The sequence below is a fragment of the Sus scrofa genome, chromosome 1 (assembly GCF_000003025.6).
Source record: "Sus scrofa isolate TJ Tabasco breed Duroc chromosome 1, Sscrofa11.1, whole genome shotgun sequence".
NCBI lineage: Eukaryota > Metazoa > Chordata > Mammalia > Artiodactyla > Suidae > Sus > Sus scrofa.
In genome coordinates, this window is record NC_010443.5 from 239,207,353 (window position 1) to 239,223,022 (window position 15,670).

Below are 15,670 nucleotides of genomic sequence, written 5' to 3' on the forward strand. Positions count from 1 at the left end.
CTGTCAGGGAGAAGGGGTAGAGGGTAGAGTCACTCCCTCTTCTCCTGACTTTCAGGAGACCCCCAGGAAAAGGCTCACAATGTTATCCTTCACCTCAGGGCAGGAGGAGCTGGCTCAGTGCACCTCCAAGTGCCCTGCTGTGTCCCCATTGCTGAGGAAGAGGTTGCACTTGAGCTGGTCTCAGGAGTATGACCTGCCATAGGCCCTGGGCTCTGTGTTGGGGCCTGGTGGCTGCATAGAGGAGAGAGATCACCTTGAAAGTCTCCCCCAATGTCATGACCCAGCCTCCCTGCCCCACCCCCACTGCACTCTGTGTTCCAGACCCTGTGCTGAGTGCTCCAACAGTCAACAGTACCTCATTTGTCCCCATCTTGTGAGAGATCATTTAGCATCACCATTTCACAGAGAAGGAAACTGAGTCCCAGAAAGCTGAGGTGAATCACCCAGGCATGGGCAGTAATAATAAATCTAGGATCTGACTCCCCAAGACCATGCTTTGCCCTTAGAATTCAGCTGCTGCCAGGCTGGACACTCACTCACCCCTGGGCTTGACAATGGCCAGTTCTTCTTGGCCTCTAATATTCTGCTGGCTCTCTAGGACATGGGCTCCAGCTGGCAGAACAGAGTGGTACCTGTGAGCCTACCAGGAGCCACCCCTCAGGTGTCCCTCCCACTGCCTCCCAGCAGCTGGAGTTCAGGTGCACCGCAGGTCACCATGTAACAAGGTCTGGGTCACCCAGGAAACTGTGGCCATAGACTCTTTGGAGCTGACCCCCAGGAAGATTTGGCTGTGAAGGCAGAGTTTGTACCTGCTCTCACTCCAGCTCCTTCCTGGCCTCACCTCTCATTCTCACTGAGCTGCTTCGTGTCCTGGAACCATGCCCTAAATTGTTCCTTATGCTTGAGGTTGTAATGGCTTTCAGCCACCTGGAGAAGCAGGATTTCTCTCATTAATTTGTATTCCTGAGGCCAGAGGGAAGGACAGAATGCAAACAGGTTGGGCGAAGGATGCTGTAGAAGCCTTGCAGGGGTAAGTAGAGAGGCAGAGGTCCAGTCCTGGGTCTTTGCACCAATGGGAACCCTCCTTCCTTCCAGTTCCATCCAGGCCCTACCTGTTCTCAGAAATAGGTGTAAATAGCCTTCCCTCCAGGAAGTTGTCCTTGAGGGCAGCCACCTTCCCCCATCTGCCATTTCAATAAGTCTCCTGCTTCTCTGTTATCAAACTCTCTCAATAAGTGATCTGATTCCCCTAGGGGGCAGACCGCCAGAGTCCATCAGAAAGCCAGGAAGCCCAGAACCAGCCCCCCATCCTCACCCCTCTCATGATGTACTACCGCAAGAGCCCTCGAGGGGGCAGTGCACACCGAGAAAACAGGACTTGGACCTGGGCCAGGCTTTGGGCACTAACGCTGGGGGGACATGAGAGCTGAGACTCAGGGGCATTCTAGCCCAGTCCTCTCTGATGACAGATGTAGAGACCAAGGCCTCAGGCAGGAAGGGACATAGAGGGACTTGGATGAATGGGCCTCAAAGAGTCATATAGATTAGTATTTTTATTGTAATTCCATTCAAGCCTTGAAGCCCAGATTCCGAGCCCTTCAACCGCTTTTAATCTAAGAAAGATAGGTCTCTTTTAGAGATGCTTTCTGCCTCTTAATTATAGCCAACCACTGCTGTATGCTACTTCCCACCAGAAGTTGGCTTTAGTCAAGACAGGAAGATAGGATGGTTTATCTAGACCACAGTGAATCAGAGCTGCATCTCTTGTCTCTACCAGTGTCTACTAGTAGAGTACTTTTCAGAATATTCAGCGTGTTGCTCAGGATGCTCCTGCCAGTCCTGAGATATCCCTAGTACTGCGGAGCAACTGGCAGGAATTTCACTACTCCAGGCGCGGGAGCTCCAGTTGCTAAGGGCAACCCCGCCTCCACCCAGGAAAGGAAGTGAGGGCGGGGTCAGCGGAGCTCCCGCCCCTCTGCGTTGCCTTGGAGACCAAAAGTGTCTTGCTGCAGCTGAGGCTGGAAGAAGCCCGGCTAGCTTGAGCGGTACTTTCTACAGGTCGGAAGCGGCGGGACCCTTCAGTACAGGGCCTCCCTCCACTTGGCAGGGCTTAGAGGGCATGTCCTGAGACTACACCTGATCGCTGGTGGACTTGAGGGGTGGGCGTGAGTGGAGCCTGCTGGGCTTCTCAGCATTCAGTAGGTGCCTAATTAGCGCGGCCAGAGGTCAGGCTGCTCCCTCCCTCCCTCTGTGCTCTCCTACCCAGGTGTTCTCTGTTGTGTTGGAGGAGGGGATCCTCACACCGCGTTCAGAGCTTGTTGGGGTTTCAAGGCCAGGTTGAAATCCCAGCTGACATTTTGGGTACGCTGACTTCCCAGAAGAGCTTGAGAGTGAAGCACAAAATAGTAAAACTATTTATTATTCTTCGCCCTCAAAGTCAGTCTCGCGTTTGCGCCTTGCGCGCTGGGAGAGCCGGCCTTCCCAGGGAGTTCGAGTTCAGTTCTTACCTGAGGTTGGTTTCCTTTTTGCTTCTTCGCCCCTCCCCAGAATAGAGGGGTCTCCAGAGCTTTCTCCCAGAGCAGAGATGCTTCCTCTCAGAAAAGAGAGGGTGGGTCCCGCCGGTGGGTCCCACCCAGGGTCCGTGCCCAGGGTCCGCGCCTCGGGTCCCGCCCCAGCCTGAGCCTTGTCCTTGTGGGGCGGTGGGGAGGTTTCCTAATATCCGATAGGGTCTGACAACAGTCCCAGACACGATTCCTGAACAGTGGCTTCCCTGCAGGGGTGTCCAGCCAGAGGCCAAGATGTCCTCCGTGGGGAAAGTGACACAGATTCCCAGCGGGAAAGTCTACCAGCAGATCTTCGAGGCTGAGGTAGGCCTGTCGTTCTGTCTTCCTTTTTCCTGCTTTCCCCCTTCCCTCTGCTCCCCAAACTTCCCTCTGTTCCTCTGGAAACGTCTCTCCCTCTGAAGACTTCCTTGCCTGGCAATCTAGTGAAATAAGGGCTTTGAAATTGCTTTGATCAAAAATAATTCTTATTGGTTCCTAAAATGTAAGAATAAAAAATTGGAATGTTCTTGAAAATTCAAAGTTTTAAATTAAAAATTAGATTAAATTTACATTTAAATCACTCAGAAACAGCCAGAATTAACCATTGGGTGCCCTGGGTCTTTTCCCCATGCATGAAAGCATTTCTAATTTTTCTATTTAAAAACCGGGTTTGATTCTATGGTAGTGTTTTGTTTTGTTTTGTCTTTTTAGGGTCGCACCCGGAGCCTATGGAGGTTCCCAGGCTAGGGGTCGAATGGGAACTGCAACTGCCGGCCAATGCCACAGCCACAGCCGCAGCCTCAGCCATGTGGGCTCATACTAATTGTGTTCATTATCACTGAGCCACAATGGAAACTTCTACAGGCGTGTTTTAAAGGCTGCTTTTCATTGTTTATAGTCTCTCAGAGACCTTTCCCATGTCAATGAGCATTCATATATACTTCATGGTATTTAGTGGCTGCCTAGTTTTTGATCCAGGATTTCCAATAATTTGTTAAAGTAAATAAATAACAGCTATATAGTCAATAACACCTATATAAATTGACAGCTGTATAAATTGTTGGCATTGCCTTGGTATCTATAAAAAAAAAACTGCACAGATGGAATGATATCTTAAACACGCAGACTCAAACCTTTCCTTTGAAGTTCTGTACTGCTTATTTAAAAGGGATTTTCATTCCTACTCTGAGCCCTAAATAATGCTGTCTGGAAAGTTATAATGGTATAAAGACCCCAAAGAGACAACAAAATTCACCGATCCTGCTCCCTGGAAACAATCATTCTTAACGTCTGGCATATTTTCTCCTGGTCAATTCTCTGTGCGTTTAAAATTTTGAGATCATAATGTATGTATAATTTTGGTTATAATTTTAATTTATGCCCTTAATTGGTATGTTTTATGTCATATCATATCAGCATTTCCTCATGTTATAAAAAAAGTCCTTCCTAAGTCTCCTTTTTAGTAAATTCTCAACATTCCATTGAAGGGACATACCATGTTTACTCAACCCATGCTCTATTGTTGGACAGGTCCATTTTTCCAGTTCCCTGTGATTATAAAAAGTGCTGGGATGAACATTTTGGTCCTCATTAAAATTTCTTAAAGATGCCCTCTGAGAAGTGGCTGAATGGCTGATATGGGGAGTGGAGAGCCCTGGGGTGTGCCCTGGGGTTGAAGTGCCTTCCTCCTGGCAGGCTTCCCCTTGACCTTCCAAGAAGGCTTAGTCAGCCTGGGTTCTGGGGAGTCTGCGGTGCTGACCCCTCTCCCTGGATCTTCCACGGATTCAGGTGCAGTTGGTCCGCTCTCTGGCATCTACCAGGAAGCGCGCTGCAGAGTGTTCCATGACCCCAAAGGATGGCAGGAAGCCCTTGATGAAGAAGACAGATATTCGTGAAGGGGAGATGCTCTCTCCTCGGCAGCAGAAGTGGGCACACAGCCTACCCAATGACTGGGTCACTGAAAACCCTGTTCTCCTCCGGTAGGTCCTGCTATCCAGGCCACACCCCCACATGCTGGGGGGTGCCTCACCATTTTCAAAAACTCAAAAAGAGTTCACACAAGATGAGTACCAGACAGGAATGAAGGCCCAGGTATCTCTCCTGAGAGAGGGAGGTACTATTACCTACTTTGCAGGATAAGTTGCTTCTCCCTCTCCCCCAACCAGGCACTGGGTATGTAGATCCCAACCTCCTCAACAGTGAATAAATAAGCAGGTCTCCCCAAAGGTGGGAAGACTCTGACACTGAGGATGGGACGCTGGGACAGGAGTCAGGAAAGCTGACTGAGGAGGGTCCTTGGCTAAGACCACAGGATGAGGGAAGGGAGGCGTGAGGCCAGGTTGAGGCAGCATCCCCACCACTTGGCTGAAGAAGTCAGCAGACCTGGGGGGAGGATGGGAGATGAGGCCAGGAGGGAATTTTACTGAAGTGAGCAGCTGATTTGCATTTTTAAGGCCATTAGGCTGCAGTGTGCAGAATGTGACGGGGCTGTAAGAGGAGGTGGGAGGCCAGGGAGGAGGAGGCCACCACAGTCCATATAACCTCGATGGGGCTGCGAGAGGGACAGCAGGGCACTTCAGGTTTATTTTGGAAGCAGAACCCAAAGGACCAGGTGACAGATGGAATGGGAGAAGAGGGCTCCTGAGGGTCCTAGGTCTCTGGCTTGAGCCCTTGGGTGGACAGCAGAGGAGCCATTCCCTGAAATGGGAGCAAATGGTATTGAGGCAGGGAGATAGGAGTTCCTTCTGAACTTCCAGGTTTAGAAGTTGACCTTGAGGTTCCTGCCTATGGCATTTCAGCTCCCTGACCTCGGACTCCTCAAGTCGGGGAGAAAGGAAAGGAGAGCAGAAGGCGGAGTTGCCTCTTCCTCACTGGGTACTTTGAAGAAGGTAGCAGCAGCTGGGTTTCCTTTCCTTCGTCAAGCTCTGCACGAGCCCTGGGACTTGGCATGGAAAGTCAGCCCTGCTCTATCTTTCTTTGGGTTCCCTTCAGCCCACTGGCGCAAGGATTGACCAATGCTGGTGTCGATGCAAATAATCAATAAACACTCTATAATAGGAATAGAAAAGAATTTCATTTGACACAAACTGAGGACGATAGCCTGGAAAACAACCTTTCAGATAACTCTGAGGAATGGCTCTGGAGAAGCATGGTTTTCAGCACAGTTTTAGGTCTTGTCAGAACAAAGAACATCAAACAGGTCAGGGATACACTCCTTCAAGGTTTCAAAAAGGTCAGCATGTACACAGCAAATCAGCATCGCCTTGCCACCTGGGAAGGGAGCCTTATCATCAAAGGAGTACCAGCATTGGTCTTCCAGGAAGGGAGGCATATTTATTTATTTATTTATTTGGTCTTTTTGCCTTTTCTAGGGCTGCTCCCGCAGCATATGGAAGTTCCCAGGCTAGGGGTCGAATCGGAGCTGTAGCCGTTGGCCTATGCCAGAGCCACAGCAACACGGGATCCGAGCCACATCTATGACCTATACCACAGCTCACGGCAACGCCAGATCCTTAACCCACTGAGCAAGGCCAGGGATCGAACCTGAAACCTCTTGGTTCCTAGTCGGATTCGTTAACCACTGCGCCAGGATGGGAACTCCAATCTTTATTTTTAAAATGGACATTCTTACTTATGGTCTCTGTGCCTGTTAACAATTAAAGCGGATGTACCATGCATGCTTGATAGGCCACAAACGTGATGTTTTAGTTAGCCTAAAATTCAAGTTAGTTCATGTATAAGCCAGACCTCCATCTGTGAAAATTTCTTTTATCTCTGGGTAGAGGTCTCTGCCTTGCCTTGCCCTTGAACTTTGCCCAGGAAAAGTTCCTCTGAGGCTTCTGACACTCAGCAGCCTGAGCTGCCGATAGATGGGCAAACCCACTGGCCACCCAAGCCCACATTGGAGGTCAGTGTTCTCTAGCTCACGTCCCTGATGCCCCATAGAGGGATCTAGATGCACAGACAGCTGGGCCTGGCCATGGTCCCCACCTCCCAGGAGGACAGTCACACAGCCTGGCTATGACTATAGCTCCCGCAAAGTTCCCAGCTCCCTCTTAGTTGACCTGTTTTCTACCAGGTCCAGAGTCTCCTGACCTCTCTCCATGCCTCCCAAGGCTCCTCTCTTCCCCAGGGTTTATCCTAGAACCACACATTATCCCCATAACTGGATAGCAATCAGGAGCTCTTACACCCCCAAGACAGTGTTTGGGGACAGGCTCTTCTCATGGAGGGCCTCTTAGCCTGACGGACAAGGCCAGCTCTGCTCTGGGTGCAGATTCAGAGCACAACTCCCTGACCAGGAACAGAGATGTGTTTATAACCTGCCAGGCTCTGCCACCCTCAGAGTGCCTGGGGGTCACTAACTCAGCATCAGCACCTCTCTGGGGTGCCTTGTCCTCTTCTTGAAAATTCGACCAGCTGACTCAGTCAACTTGTACATTCATCCATGCATGCAAGCCAGGACCTCTGGGTGGGAGGAAGAGGAACTTGAGGAAGGGATGGCTCATCCTTAGTGTAGACCAACTCCCCAGGGCTGAGAAGCCAGAGCCCTTAGTGGATCCCCTAGTTGGGGTCCCCAGGCTTCTGTGGGGCCTCCTAAGTCCAGCAACCTTTGGTTGCCAACGAGGGTGAGAGACGCACCCCTGGCAGATCGGCTGCTGCCCAGGCCCTGAGGTCCTCCTTGCTGGTGGATGTGCAGTGAGGGCTACAGAAGAAAATGTCTGTCAAGGGCTGCACACATCAGGGCCCTGGGGAATGGCAGGCATCCCTGAGAACTGCTGCATTTCTGTGGCTTGCCCCGTGGGCAGTGCATTCATGGCTTTTCATTCTTCCAAAATGAAGCTGTGCCTGCCCACCCCTGTCCTCCCTGCTGACGTAGTTTGTCCTGGGATCCCAGCTGTCTCCTTCCACGCCTGAACCCCATCCACCATGGACCTTGGTGTCACATCCCTGGGTCTGGGAGTCCCAGCGCTGATTGGTACAATGATCTCCCTACCTCTTACCCCGTCCTGGACAGTAGGGTTACCCCACCTACCCCATAGGATGGGTTGCCGAAGAAGCAAACAAGGAGCATGCTAAATGCTTAGCACGGGTCTGGCTTTCCCAGGCTGGCCCTGCCCCTGCTGACCCTCAGTGTCCACATGTGGAAAGTGGCTCCTGCCCACTGCCCACACTTGGTTTGCAGCCAGAACACAGCAAACTCCCTGAGGCCCCAGCTTCTTGTCTGAGAACTGTGGTGTGTGCTGCCAGCAGATGTCCAGGCAGAGGACTGGGAACATCCTTGAAGCATTCTGGAATTGGGTGGGCCTGGATTATTGCCAATTTCCCAGCCCTCTCGAGAGCCAGAGGCACAGGGTCTGGGGTGGCAGGGAGGAGGCTGGTGGGGTTATTGTTCTCCTCTGCTTGTGCCTCAGGGAAAAGGAAATAGCCAAGAAGGAAAAAGCTCAAGAGAGTGAGAACACCATCGCTGCCCGAGAAGTGCGGGGCCTCATGGACACCATCGGTGAGCCTCTGTCAGCCATGTGGGCAGACCTGGGCTCTGCGGGAAGCACGAATGAAGATGCACCTGAAGGTCCCACTGTGTTCCTCTGCTCAGCCTCATAGAGGGCCTCTCCTTGGGCCTTTGCCCCTCAGCCTCGTCCCCTGAACCTTCTCCCCTCAGCCTTGTCCCCTCAACATTCTCCCCTGAACCTTCTCCCCTCAGCCTCCTCCCCTGAGCCTTGTCCCCTCAGCCTCATCCCCTCAGCCTCGTCCCCTCACCTTTCTCCCCTCAGCCTTCTTCCCAGCGCAGGAAGCTGGGAGAGGAGGAAGGAGCTGCCTGCACAGTCAGCATTTATTGATGAAACCAGTTGGCAAAGGACATAGCTCCATTCCTGTGATTTCACAGGTGGATTTTTCAGTCTACATTGTCTTCATACCACCTTACCCTAGTTTGACTTTGTCCCAATCTGGAGGCTCTTTTCCTTTGTGATTAAGAAGGTAACACATGCTCGCTGTAGGAAAACAAAGGAAGGAGATAAAGCAGAAGGTAAAAACTCTGCCTCCACAACAGCACCCGTCTCCTCCCAACAGTGCCCACCACCCATGAAACCCGCACAGTGTCCCCATCCCCACATGTATTCAGGGGACCACAGAGCACAGGTTGCCTTTGTTCTTGAACCCCCGTTCCTGAGTGTCCTCACTTGTAGAAAGGGGCCCAAAATAGAACCTGCCTCTTGGCTTCATCCTGAGGAAGAACTGACTTAGAACATTACTTGAATGGTGAGTGCTGATAAGCATAAGCAATTTTTTTTTTTTTTTTTTTTTTTTTTGCCATTTCTTGGGCTGCTCCCACGACATATGGAGGTTCCCAGGCTAGGGGTTGAATCGCAGCTGCAGCTGCCAGCTTCACCACAGCCACAGCAACGCGGAATCCGAGCTGCGTCTGCGACCCACACGACAGCTCATGGCAACGCCGGATCCTTAACCCACTGAGCAAGGCCAGGGATCGAACTTGCAACCTCATGGTTCCTAGTTGGATTTGTTAACCACTGAGCCACAACGGGAACTCCAAGCATAAGTAATTCTTATCTGTGTATGTATTTTCTTCTATAAAACCTAAAAAAACCCCTAAGTGATCCTATTCTATGCATACCATTTGGAACTTTCAGCATTTAGCTGTATGCACAAGACTGAATTTTCTGTAGCACTGAGGATCGCCTTCTTTTTCCTTAAGACTCTGCCCCTGCTGATCTGCTTTGGGGGCCCTCTCCTGAACCCGGGCACTTTCTGCCTTGCTGCCTTCTCCTGGGGGCTCTGACCACACCTTGGGGTTCTGAGGGAAGCCTCGTCAGTTCTGTTGTTCTCCCCCAGTTCCTGAGAGGATCCGCACCATCACCCTTGAAGGGCGAGGAGACTACAAGAGGAGAGGCTATGAGAGCGCTTTGGGGAGCTTTAAGGAGGAGATCGCCCAGATTGGGATGGTGAGATTTCTCCCTCTTGCTCCCCTTTTGTCCCTGGGCCATTCCGAGGGTGGGCATGGCACTACACCCACTGCTCCCTGCCCCTAGCCCCCATGTCCTTGGGGGCTCGCCACGGTGTAGGCAGAACCCACAGTAGCCATGTTTGAATGGCTCGCCACAGGCAAGGCTCAGAATGTCCTGCCTGATTTGGCACATAAGGGCCAAGTGGGAACTGGACTCTGGGTCCGGTGTTAAAGCCCCATCTTCACTCTCCCAGCTCAATCTATTAACAAGGAGGCCAAATGGCCTGGCCCTTAGGCACCACCTCCCTTGGCTGCCTGCTTCTCTCCAGAGACCTCATCTCTGACCACACTGGTCTCCAGCATGTTCCCTAAACTAGACCCTTCTTTGCCCTTTTGGGTCCTCTCTGAGCCCCAGATCGCACTCTCCATTCTCCCCGAGTCCCCTAGATTCCTGGAGCTGCCTAGACCCAGAGCCCCAAGAAGGCGCTCTCCCAGCCAGCTCATCACTCTCCCAATCCCTCCCACCTGGACGTGAGCTCCGCCCTCACCGCAAGCTCTGTGGCTTTGGTCCCACAGCCTAACTGAGCCTCAGTTTCCTCATCTGAAACACTCCTGCAATTATTTCATTGATTATTTGTTAATGGATATTTGTTGAACTCCCAGCACGGGCCAGGCATTATGTCAGCACATACTTCGCAGGCTATAATGAGGACCAAGTGAATCTGGGGACAAGGGACAAGACCCCAGGGGTGCTGCCCTAGTGCTCCGGCTGTGAACAGTCAGTAAATCTTAACTGCTTAGGTCTAGGTAGGCGTTATTAATTCTGAGACAGGACCACAGCTGGCACTTCCCTGCTATAGAGTTGGGGGTCCTTCTGTCCCAGGGGTGTGGATACCCATCACCCCCACCCCACTCCTGGCCTGTTTTAGGAAATGGAACCTCTCATCTTGGAGCCAGGAGCCCTTCTTTTAAAAAAGCTGGCTGAGTATGACAAAGACATCAACAGTCTCTTCGAAAAGGTGGAAAACAACAGCAACCTGGAAGACTACACCATCCAAGTAGGTGTCCCCTGGTGGTGGGGCATCCTGTTCCTTCCCCTTCCCTCCCTGCCACCCATCCTCCCAGCCTGACCCCACCTTCCGGGCACAGACTCTGTTAGAGCTGTGGGATCAAGTGGCCAAGAAATTTCTGCTCCAGAAGCAGGAGATTAAGGATCTGGACAAGACGCTGCATTCGCTTGAGTTCTCCCGGGCAGATAAAGTGAGTTGGCCTCTAGATGGGCTCTTGGTGATTTTTCATGTGTGGGCTTTATGAGGCATCACCTGTTGCCTTTTAGTTCTCTAGGAGAAGAGTCACTCACGATGGTGCCTTGTCATTTCTAGCTAAAAAGCGTGATGAAGAAATATGTGCAAATCATAGAGAAAACTTCCTACCTCATGCAGCCTGATGTGTACAGGCTGATCAACAAAGAAGCCATGGTGAGTGGTTTCCGTGTGCAAGGGATCAGCCCGCAGGAGCAGGACCCCAGGATGCCCCAGAGCTGGGGTCTCAGGAATGATGGGCTTCTCAAATGTAACTTATCCAGTTAACACCGATTGGCTTTTTAAACTCAAAACCAGAGTCTCAGTTAAGCATTTTCAGTAGAAATCTCTCTAGGACGTTTCACACTTCCCTGCAGTGTTCATCCTGCTGCATCTAGCACAGCGTCATGGGTTTGGGCACTGCTGATTTTGTGAGCACCTCCTGGGCCATGGCTCAGCTACCAAGTGCAGTGCCATGTGTGCTACGACAGAAGCAACATCTTACAGCTGCTGCGGCCTCAGGGCAGTATGGGGTAGGCACTCAGAAGTGACCTCATGTGCTCTGGTTTTCTAGTGGTTCCTCTCTCTCCTCCTGCTATCTGTCAGTGCCTATTGCTGAGCCATGCCTGCCCCCAGTCTGTCTCCACTGCTTGCCCATCCACACCCTCAGCCTCCCCTATATGCTTCCTTTAGGATGAAGACTAAGAAATTCCAGGTTGTTGATGAATGCATACTTCTTTTGGCTACTCAGAGGCACATTTTCTTGTATGGGTTTCCAGGTTCTATGCAGAAAACTGGGCTTGTGAGATAACAGGCCTCCTGTAGAAGGAGTACAGTGTTCAGAATCATAGATGGGTTCCAGCCCAGGTCTGTGCCATGAGGTCGTGGACAAAGCTCATCCGGGGGGAGCACAGACCTCATCTCCACTGCCAGACATGACAGTTCCCGAAAGTACTCAGGCCCTGCACCGGGAACTCCGTGTCCACAAAATGAGGATAATGATACTTAAACACCAGTACCCGGGAGGTGTTGTCATGGCGCAGTGGAAACGAATCCGACTAGGAACCATGAGGTTGCGGGTTGGATCCCTGGCCCTGCTCAGTGGGTTAAGGATCCGGCGTTGCTGTGCGCTATGGTGTAGGTTGCAGATGCGGCTCAGATCCCAAGTTGCTGTGGCTCTGGCATAGGCCGGAGAACCTCCATATGCCTGGGAACCTCCATATGCCATGGGTGTGGCCCTAAAAAGACAAAAAATAAAAAAACTACCAGTACTTGTTGGGAGGTTGATGTGAGAGGGCTCAGCAGTAACTGCTCTCATTTTAAGACAAGCAAGAACGCCTAGCTTTTAACCATTTGACCCTTCAGGGGAGTCGGAGTTAGTGGTGTCCCAGCTTTGTTTCACTGTTTGACTTTCCTATGCACATTGTACACATAGCAACTGGCATTTCCTACTTGCTCTCTATGCTTCTATCTCATGTAACCTCACCAATTTCCTATGCTGTCAAGTGCTTTATCTTCACATTATGGCAATGGAATTGGAGGCTCAGGAAATACTTGCTAATGCCACCTCCCACCAGGTAGGACTAGCTGGCATCGAACCTCAGGTTCCAGTGAAAATTCTTCCTGGAATCTCTACCCATGGAGCTTGGCGGTTCTCAACCCTGCCCTAGGGTGGTGCGTGGAGGGCTTTGGGAAATGAGGCAGAAGGGTGGGGAGCATTGTTGGCTCTTCTGGTCCTTGGGGGCATGGGAGAGGCTGTCCTCATTGACAAGGGCAGGGAAGCTAAGTGGCAGAGCAGTACCACACAGTGAAAAATTGCCCCCTGCCATCCCAGAGGTGCCCTGGCGAGGCCTGCCAAAGAATGTCCTAGCTCTGGCCTCCTTTGGTAACTGCATACTAGTTCTCATCACAATGATATGTGGCTGGTCCCTGGTGGCATGCTTTGGAAAAAATTTATTTATTTATTTATTTATTTATTTTTATTTATTTATTTTTGTCTTTGCCTTTTCCAGGGCCGTTCCCACGGCACATGGAGGTTCCCGGGCTAGGGGTTGAATCAGAGCTGTAGCCTCCGGCCTACACCACAGCCACAGCAACACAGGATCCTTAACCCACCAAGCAAGGCCAGAGATCGAACCCGCAACCTCATGTTTCCTAGCACCATAATGGGAACCACTGTGCCATAATGGGAACTCTGGAACAAATTTATTTTTTAAAAAAAGAGCCAGTTAAAACATTTAGGCCCACTGACATGCTTCACTACAGTGAATCACCTTTCTAAACAAGCAATCTGAGGTCGCCTTAGAGCCGGGTTGAAACGCACCTGATCGGGGCTCATGGTCAAAGCCTTCCGGAAAGACCCTTGTCGCTGTCCATAGCTGAGCCCCAGGCAGTTGAGTGCCTAGTGACCCTCAGACACTGCCACTGCCCTGCTGGTTCCTGGGCGCCCCCTCCAGCAGAGCTTTGTTCTGACCTTGGAGAGCCGCCACTCCACCTAGAGCCCACCCTGTGACGCAGATCATAAACCACGCCCTGCTGGGCAACCGGAGGGCCCTGGCGCAGCTGTTTGTCAACTTGATGGAGGCCACACTGCAGCAGGAGCTCAACGGCCACCGCCGCTGGCAGGGCCTGGTGGATGCCTGGAAGAGTCTTAAGATGGAAGACCTGGTACAGGGGTTCAGGTGGGTGGCCAACCATACTGCAGAGTGCCGGGCCTTTCCCCTCCCCAACACCCCTGGATGGTGCCCGGTGGGGTGCTTTCTTCCCTCCCTTTGTTGTTGCATTTAAATGCTGTTGTTTTTCTGGTGGTAAAAGTAACAAGTGCTCTCTCTCTCTCTCTTTCTCTCTCTCTTTTTTTTTTTTTTTTCATTAAAATGGATAAACGTATAAGGAAGAAATTAAAAATCCCCATTAATTCCTCACCCCAGTGAGAAGCACAGCTAATATTTTGGTGTATTTTCTCCCAGGCTTTTTTAGGCCCATGCTGCTTACGTAGATTTGTATCTTATTCTCTTCATATACAATTTCTCTTAAGCATCTTCTGAGCATAGTACAAAATGTTTGAAAAATATTAGTCTGATTATCAGCCCGGTGTCCACTCTTCACTGTTGCGCATAAGCCAGTGTTCCTGGGCCAAGAATGGCCAGCCCCAAGCTTGGGACACTTCCCACCCTTGGTAGCAGGTTTCACTCATGGGAGGGAGAGGTTTCACTCATGAGAGGGAGGGTAAGCTTCCTTCCCCTGGTGGCGCTTTTGTTAATACTGACACAGGGGCCTTGGAGCTTTTGCTCAACAAGGAAGGCTTTCTTTTGCTAAGAAAGGGACACTTGAGACCAAGATGTCTGAGGACACCAAAGAGTGTGTGTCTATGTGCGTTGTAGGCCTGGGAGTGGGAGGCTGGTCTCTACATCTGCATTTTCAGGCAGAGAGCACCAGAGTCAGAGGCAGGGGAGGGCAGAAAAGTGTTCCAAGGCCTGGCTCCACCTCTACTTTCCCCGGGACCTTAATCAAGGGCTTGAGCATCCAGAGCCTTTTTCTGCTGGCCCTGTGACGAACTGGTGATAGGGTTTCAGTAGGATCGACAAGAGTGTGGCCAGTGGCTGCTCTGGGCTTGGGCCTGGGAGGTTGTTACAGACATTGGTCATTATGGATGGTGATGGCGGAAGCTGACACGCTCTGGAGCTTCCCAGGAGAGGTGTGGTGCTAAGGGCTTCACTTGCCCCATCTTGCCACATCCCCACACGTGCCAGATGAGGAAGGGACTGTCATTAGCTCCATGACAGAAGAGGAAGCTGCAGTTTAGAGGGGGAGCAACTTGAGCAAGGTCACAGGGCTGGAGGTGCAATCAAGACCCACACCGGATCTGTGCCTGCTGGTCCTACGTTCTTGGCGCTGGAGCCTCACTGGCAGTCCTTCCATTCTTCTCTCCTCCCTGCCCCTCCCTCCCTCTCTTCCTGCCTTTCCTCGGTGTCCCAGAGGCCATGATAGGGAGCAAGGGGCTGGGAGTGGGGTCGGGTGCAGGCCTTCTGAGTGTCTCCTGCCCATCTTGCCCCTCCTCTCCTCTCCATGGTGCCAATGTGTCTGGATGCCCAGTGAGTTCATGGCCAGCGAGAAGATCCAGATGCCTCCGGCCGTGAAGACAGAGCTGGAGACTATGCTGAAGAACCAGAGCGCCCTGCAGCAAAAGCGTCTGGACCATCTCTGCACCATCTGGTAAAGCAGGCGGGGTCTCTTGGGAGGGGCACCTTCAGGGGTCTGTGGGGGGAGATGCATTCCTCAGCAATGGCTTTTCTCCTGTGGGGTCCTATAGACCAGGCCATCTCCCAATTCTCTGGTCCTGGGCTGGTTGCCTGGGCCCAGGTTCTGGGGTGTCCCAGCCCCAATGGCAACAGGGAATATGACAGTTTGCTATAGAAAGAAGCTTAGTGTCAGAGTCCCCGTTGTGACGCAGTGGTTAATGAATCTGACTAGGAACCATGAGGTTGTGGGTTCAATCCCTGGCCTTGCTCAGTGGGTTAAGAATCTGGCGTTGCCGCGAGCTGTGATGTAGGTCGCAGATGTGGCTCAGATCCCACGTTGGAATGGCTCTGGTGAAGGCTGGTGGCTACAGGCTACAGCTCCAATTAGACCCCTAGCCTAGAAATCTCCATATGCTGCAGGTGTGGTCCCATAAAAGACAAAAAGAAAGAAAGAAAGAAAGAAGCTTAGTGTCATTGTGCCAAAGAGCTTGGAATGGGGCAATGGCAAGAGGTGAGGTTGGAGGAGAGTAGGGGAAGGAGGGGCCATTCAGGGGCTGGACTTTTCCCTGAGGGCAGTGGGGAGTAGAGGGAGCTGTGAGCTCTGCAGTTTGGAGGGTGGATGGA

General features: G+C 51.7%; 1 protein-coding gene across 1 annotated transcript in view; it reads left to right on the top strand.

The window, feature by feature from the left end:
- CCDC180 (coiled-coil domain containing 180) overlaps positions 276-15,670 on the top strand; it is a 67,775-nt gene continuing 52,380 nt past the window's right edge. Inside the window, exons 1-13 of the mRNA XM_021085122.1 lie at positions 276-351; positions 599-698; positions 1,855-2,058; positions 2,438-2,512; positions 2,777-2,867; positions 4,332-4,522; positions 7,958-8,046; positions 9,396-9,505; positions 10,437-10,565; positions 10,657-10,767; positions 10,890-10,985; positions 13,326-13,489; positions 14,901-15,020. Coding sequence (XP_020940781.1) covers positions 276-351; positions 599-698; positions 1,855-2,058; positions 2,438-2,512; positions 2,777-2,867; positions 4,332-4,522; positions 7,958-8,046; positions 9,396-9,505; positions 10,437-10,565; positions 10,657-10,767; positions 10,890-10,985; positions 13,326-13,489; positions 14,901-15,020 — 1,556 coding nt within the window. The remainder of the gene's footprint in view (positions 352-598; positions 699-1,854; positions 2,059-2,437; positions 2,513-2,776; positions 2,868-4,331; positions 4,523-7,957; positions 8,047-9,395; positions 9,506-10,436; positions 10,566-10,656; positions 10,768-10,889; positions 10,986-13,325; positions 13,490-14,900; positions 15,021-15,670) is intronic.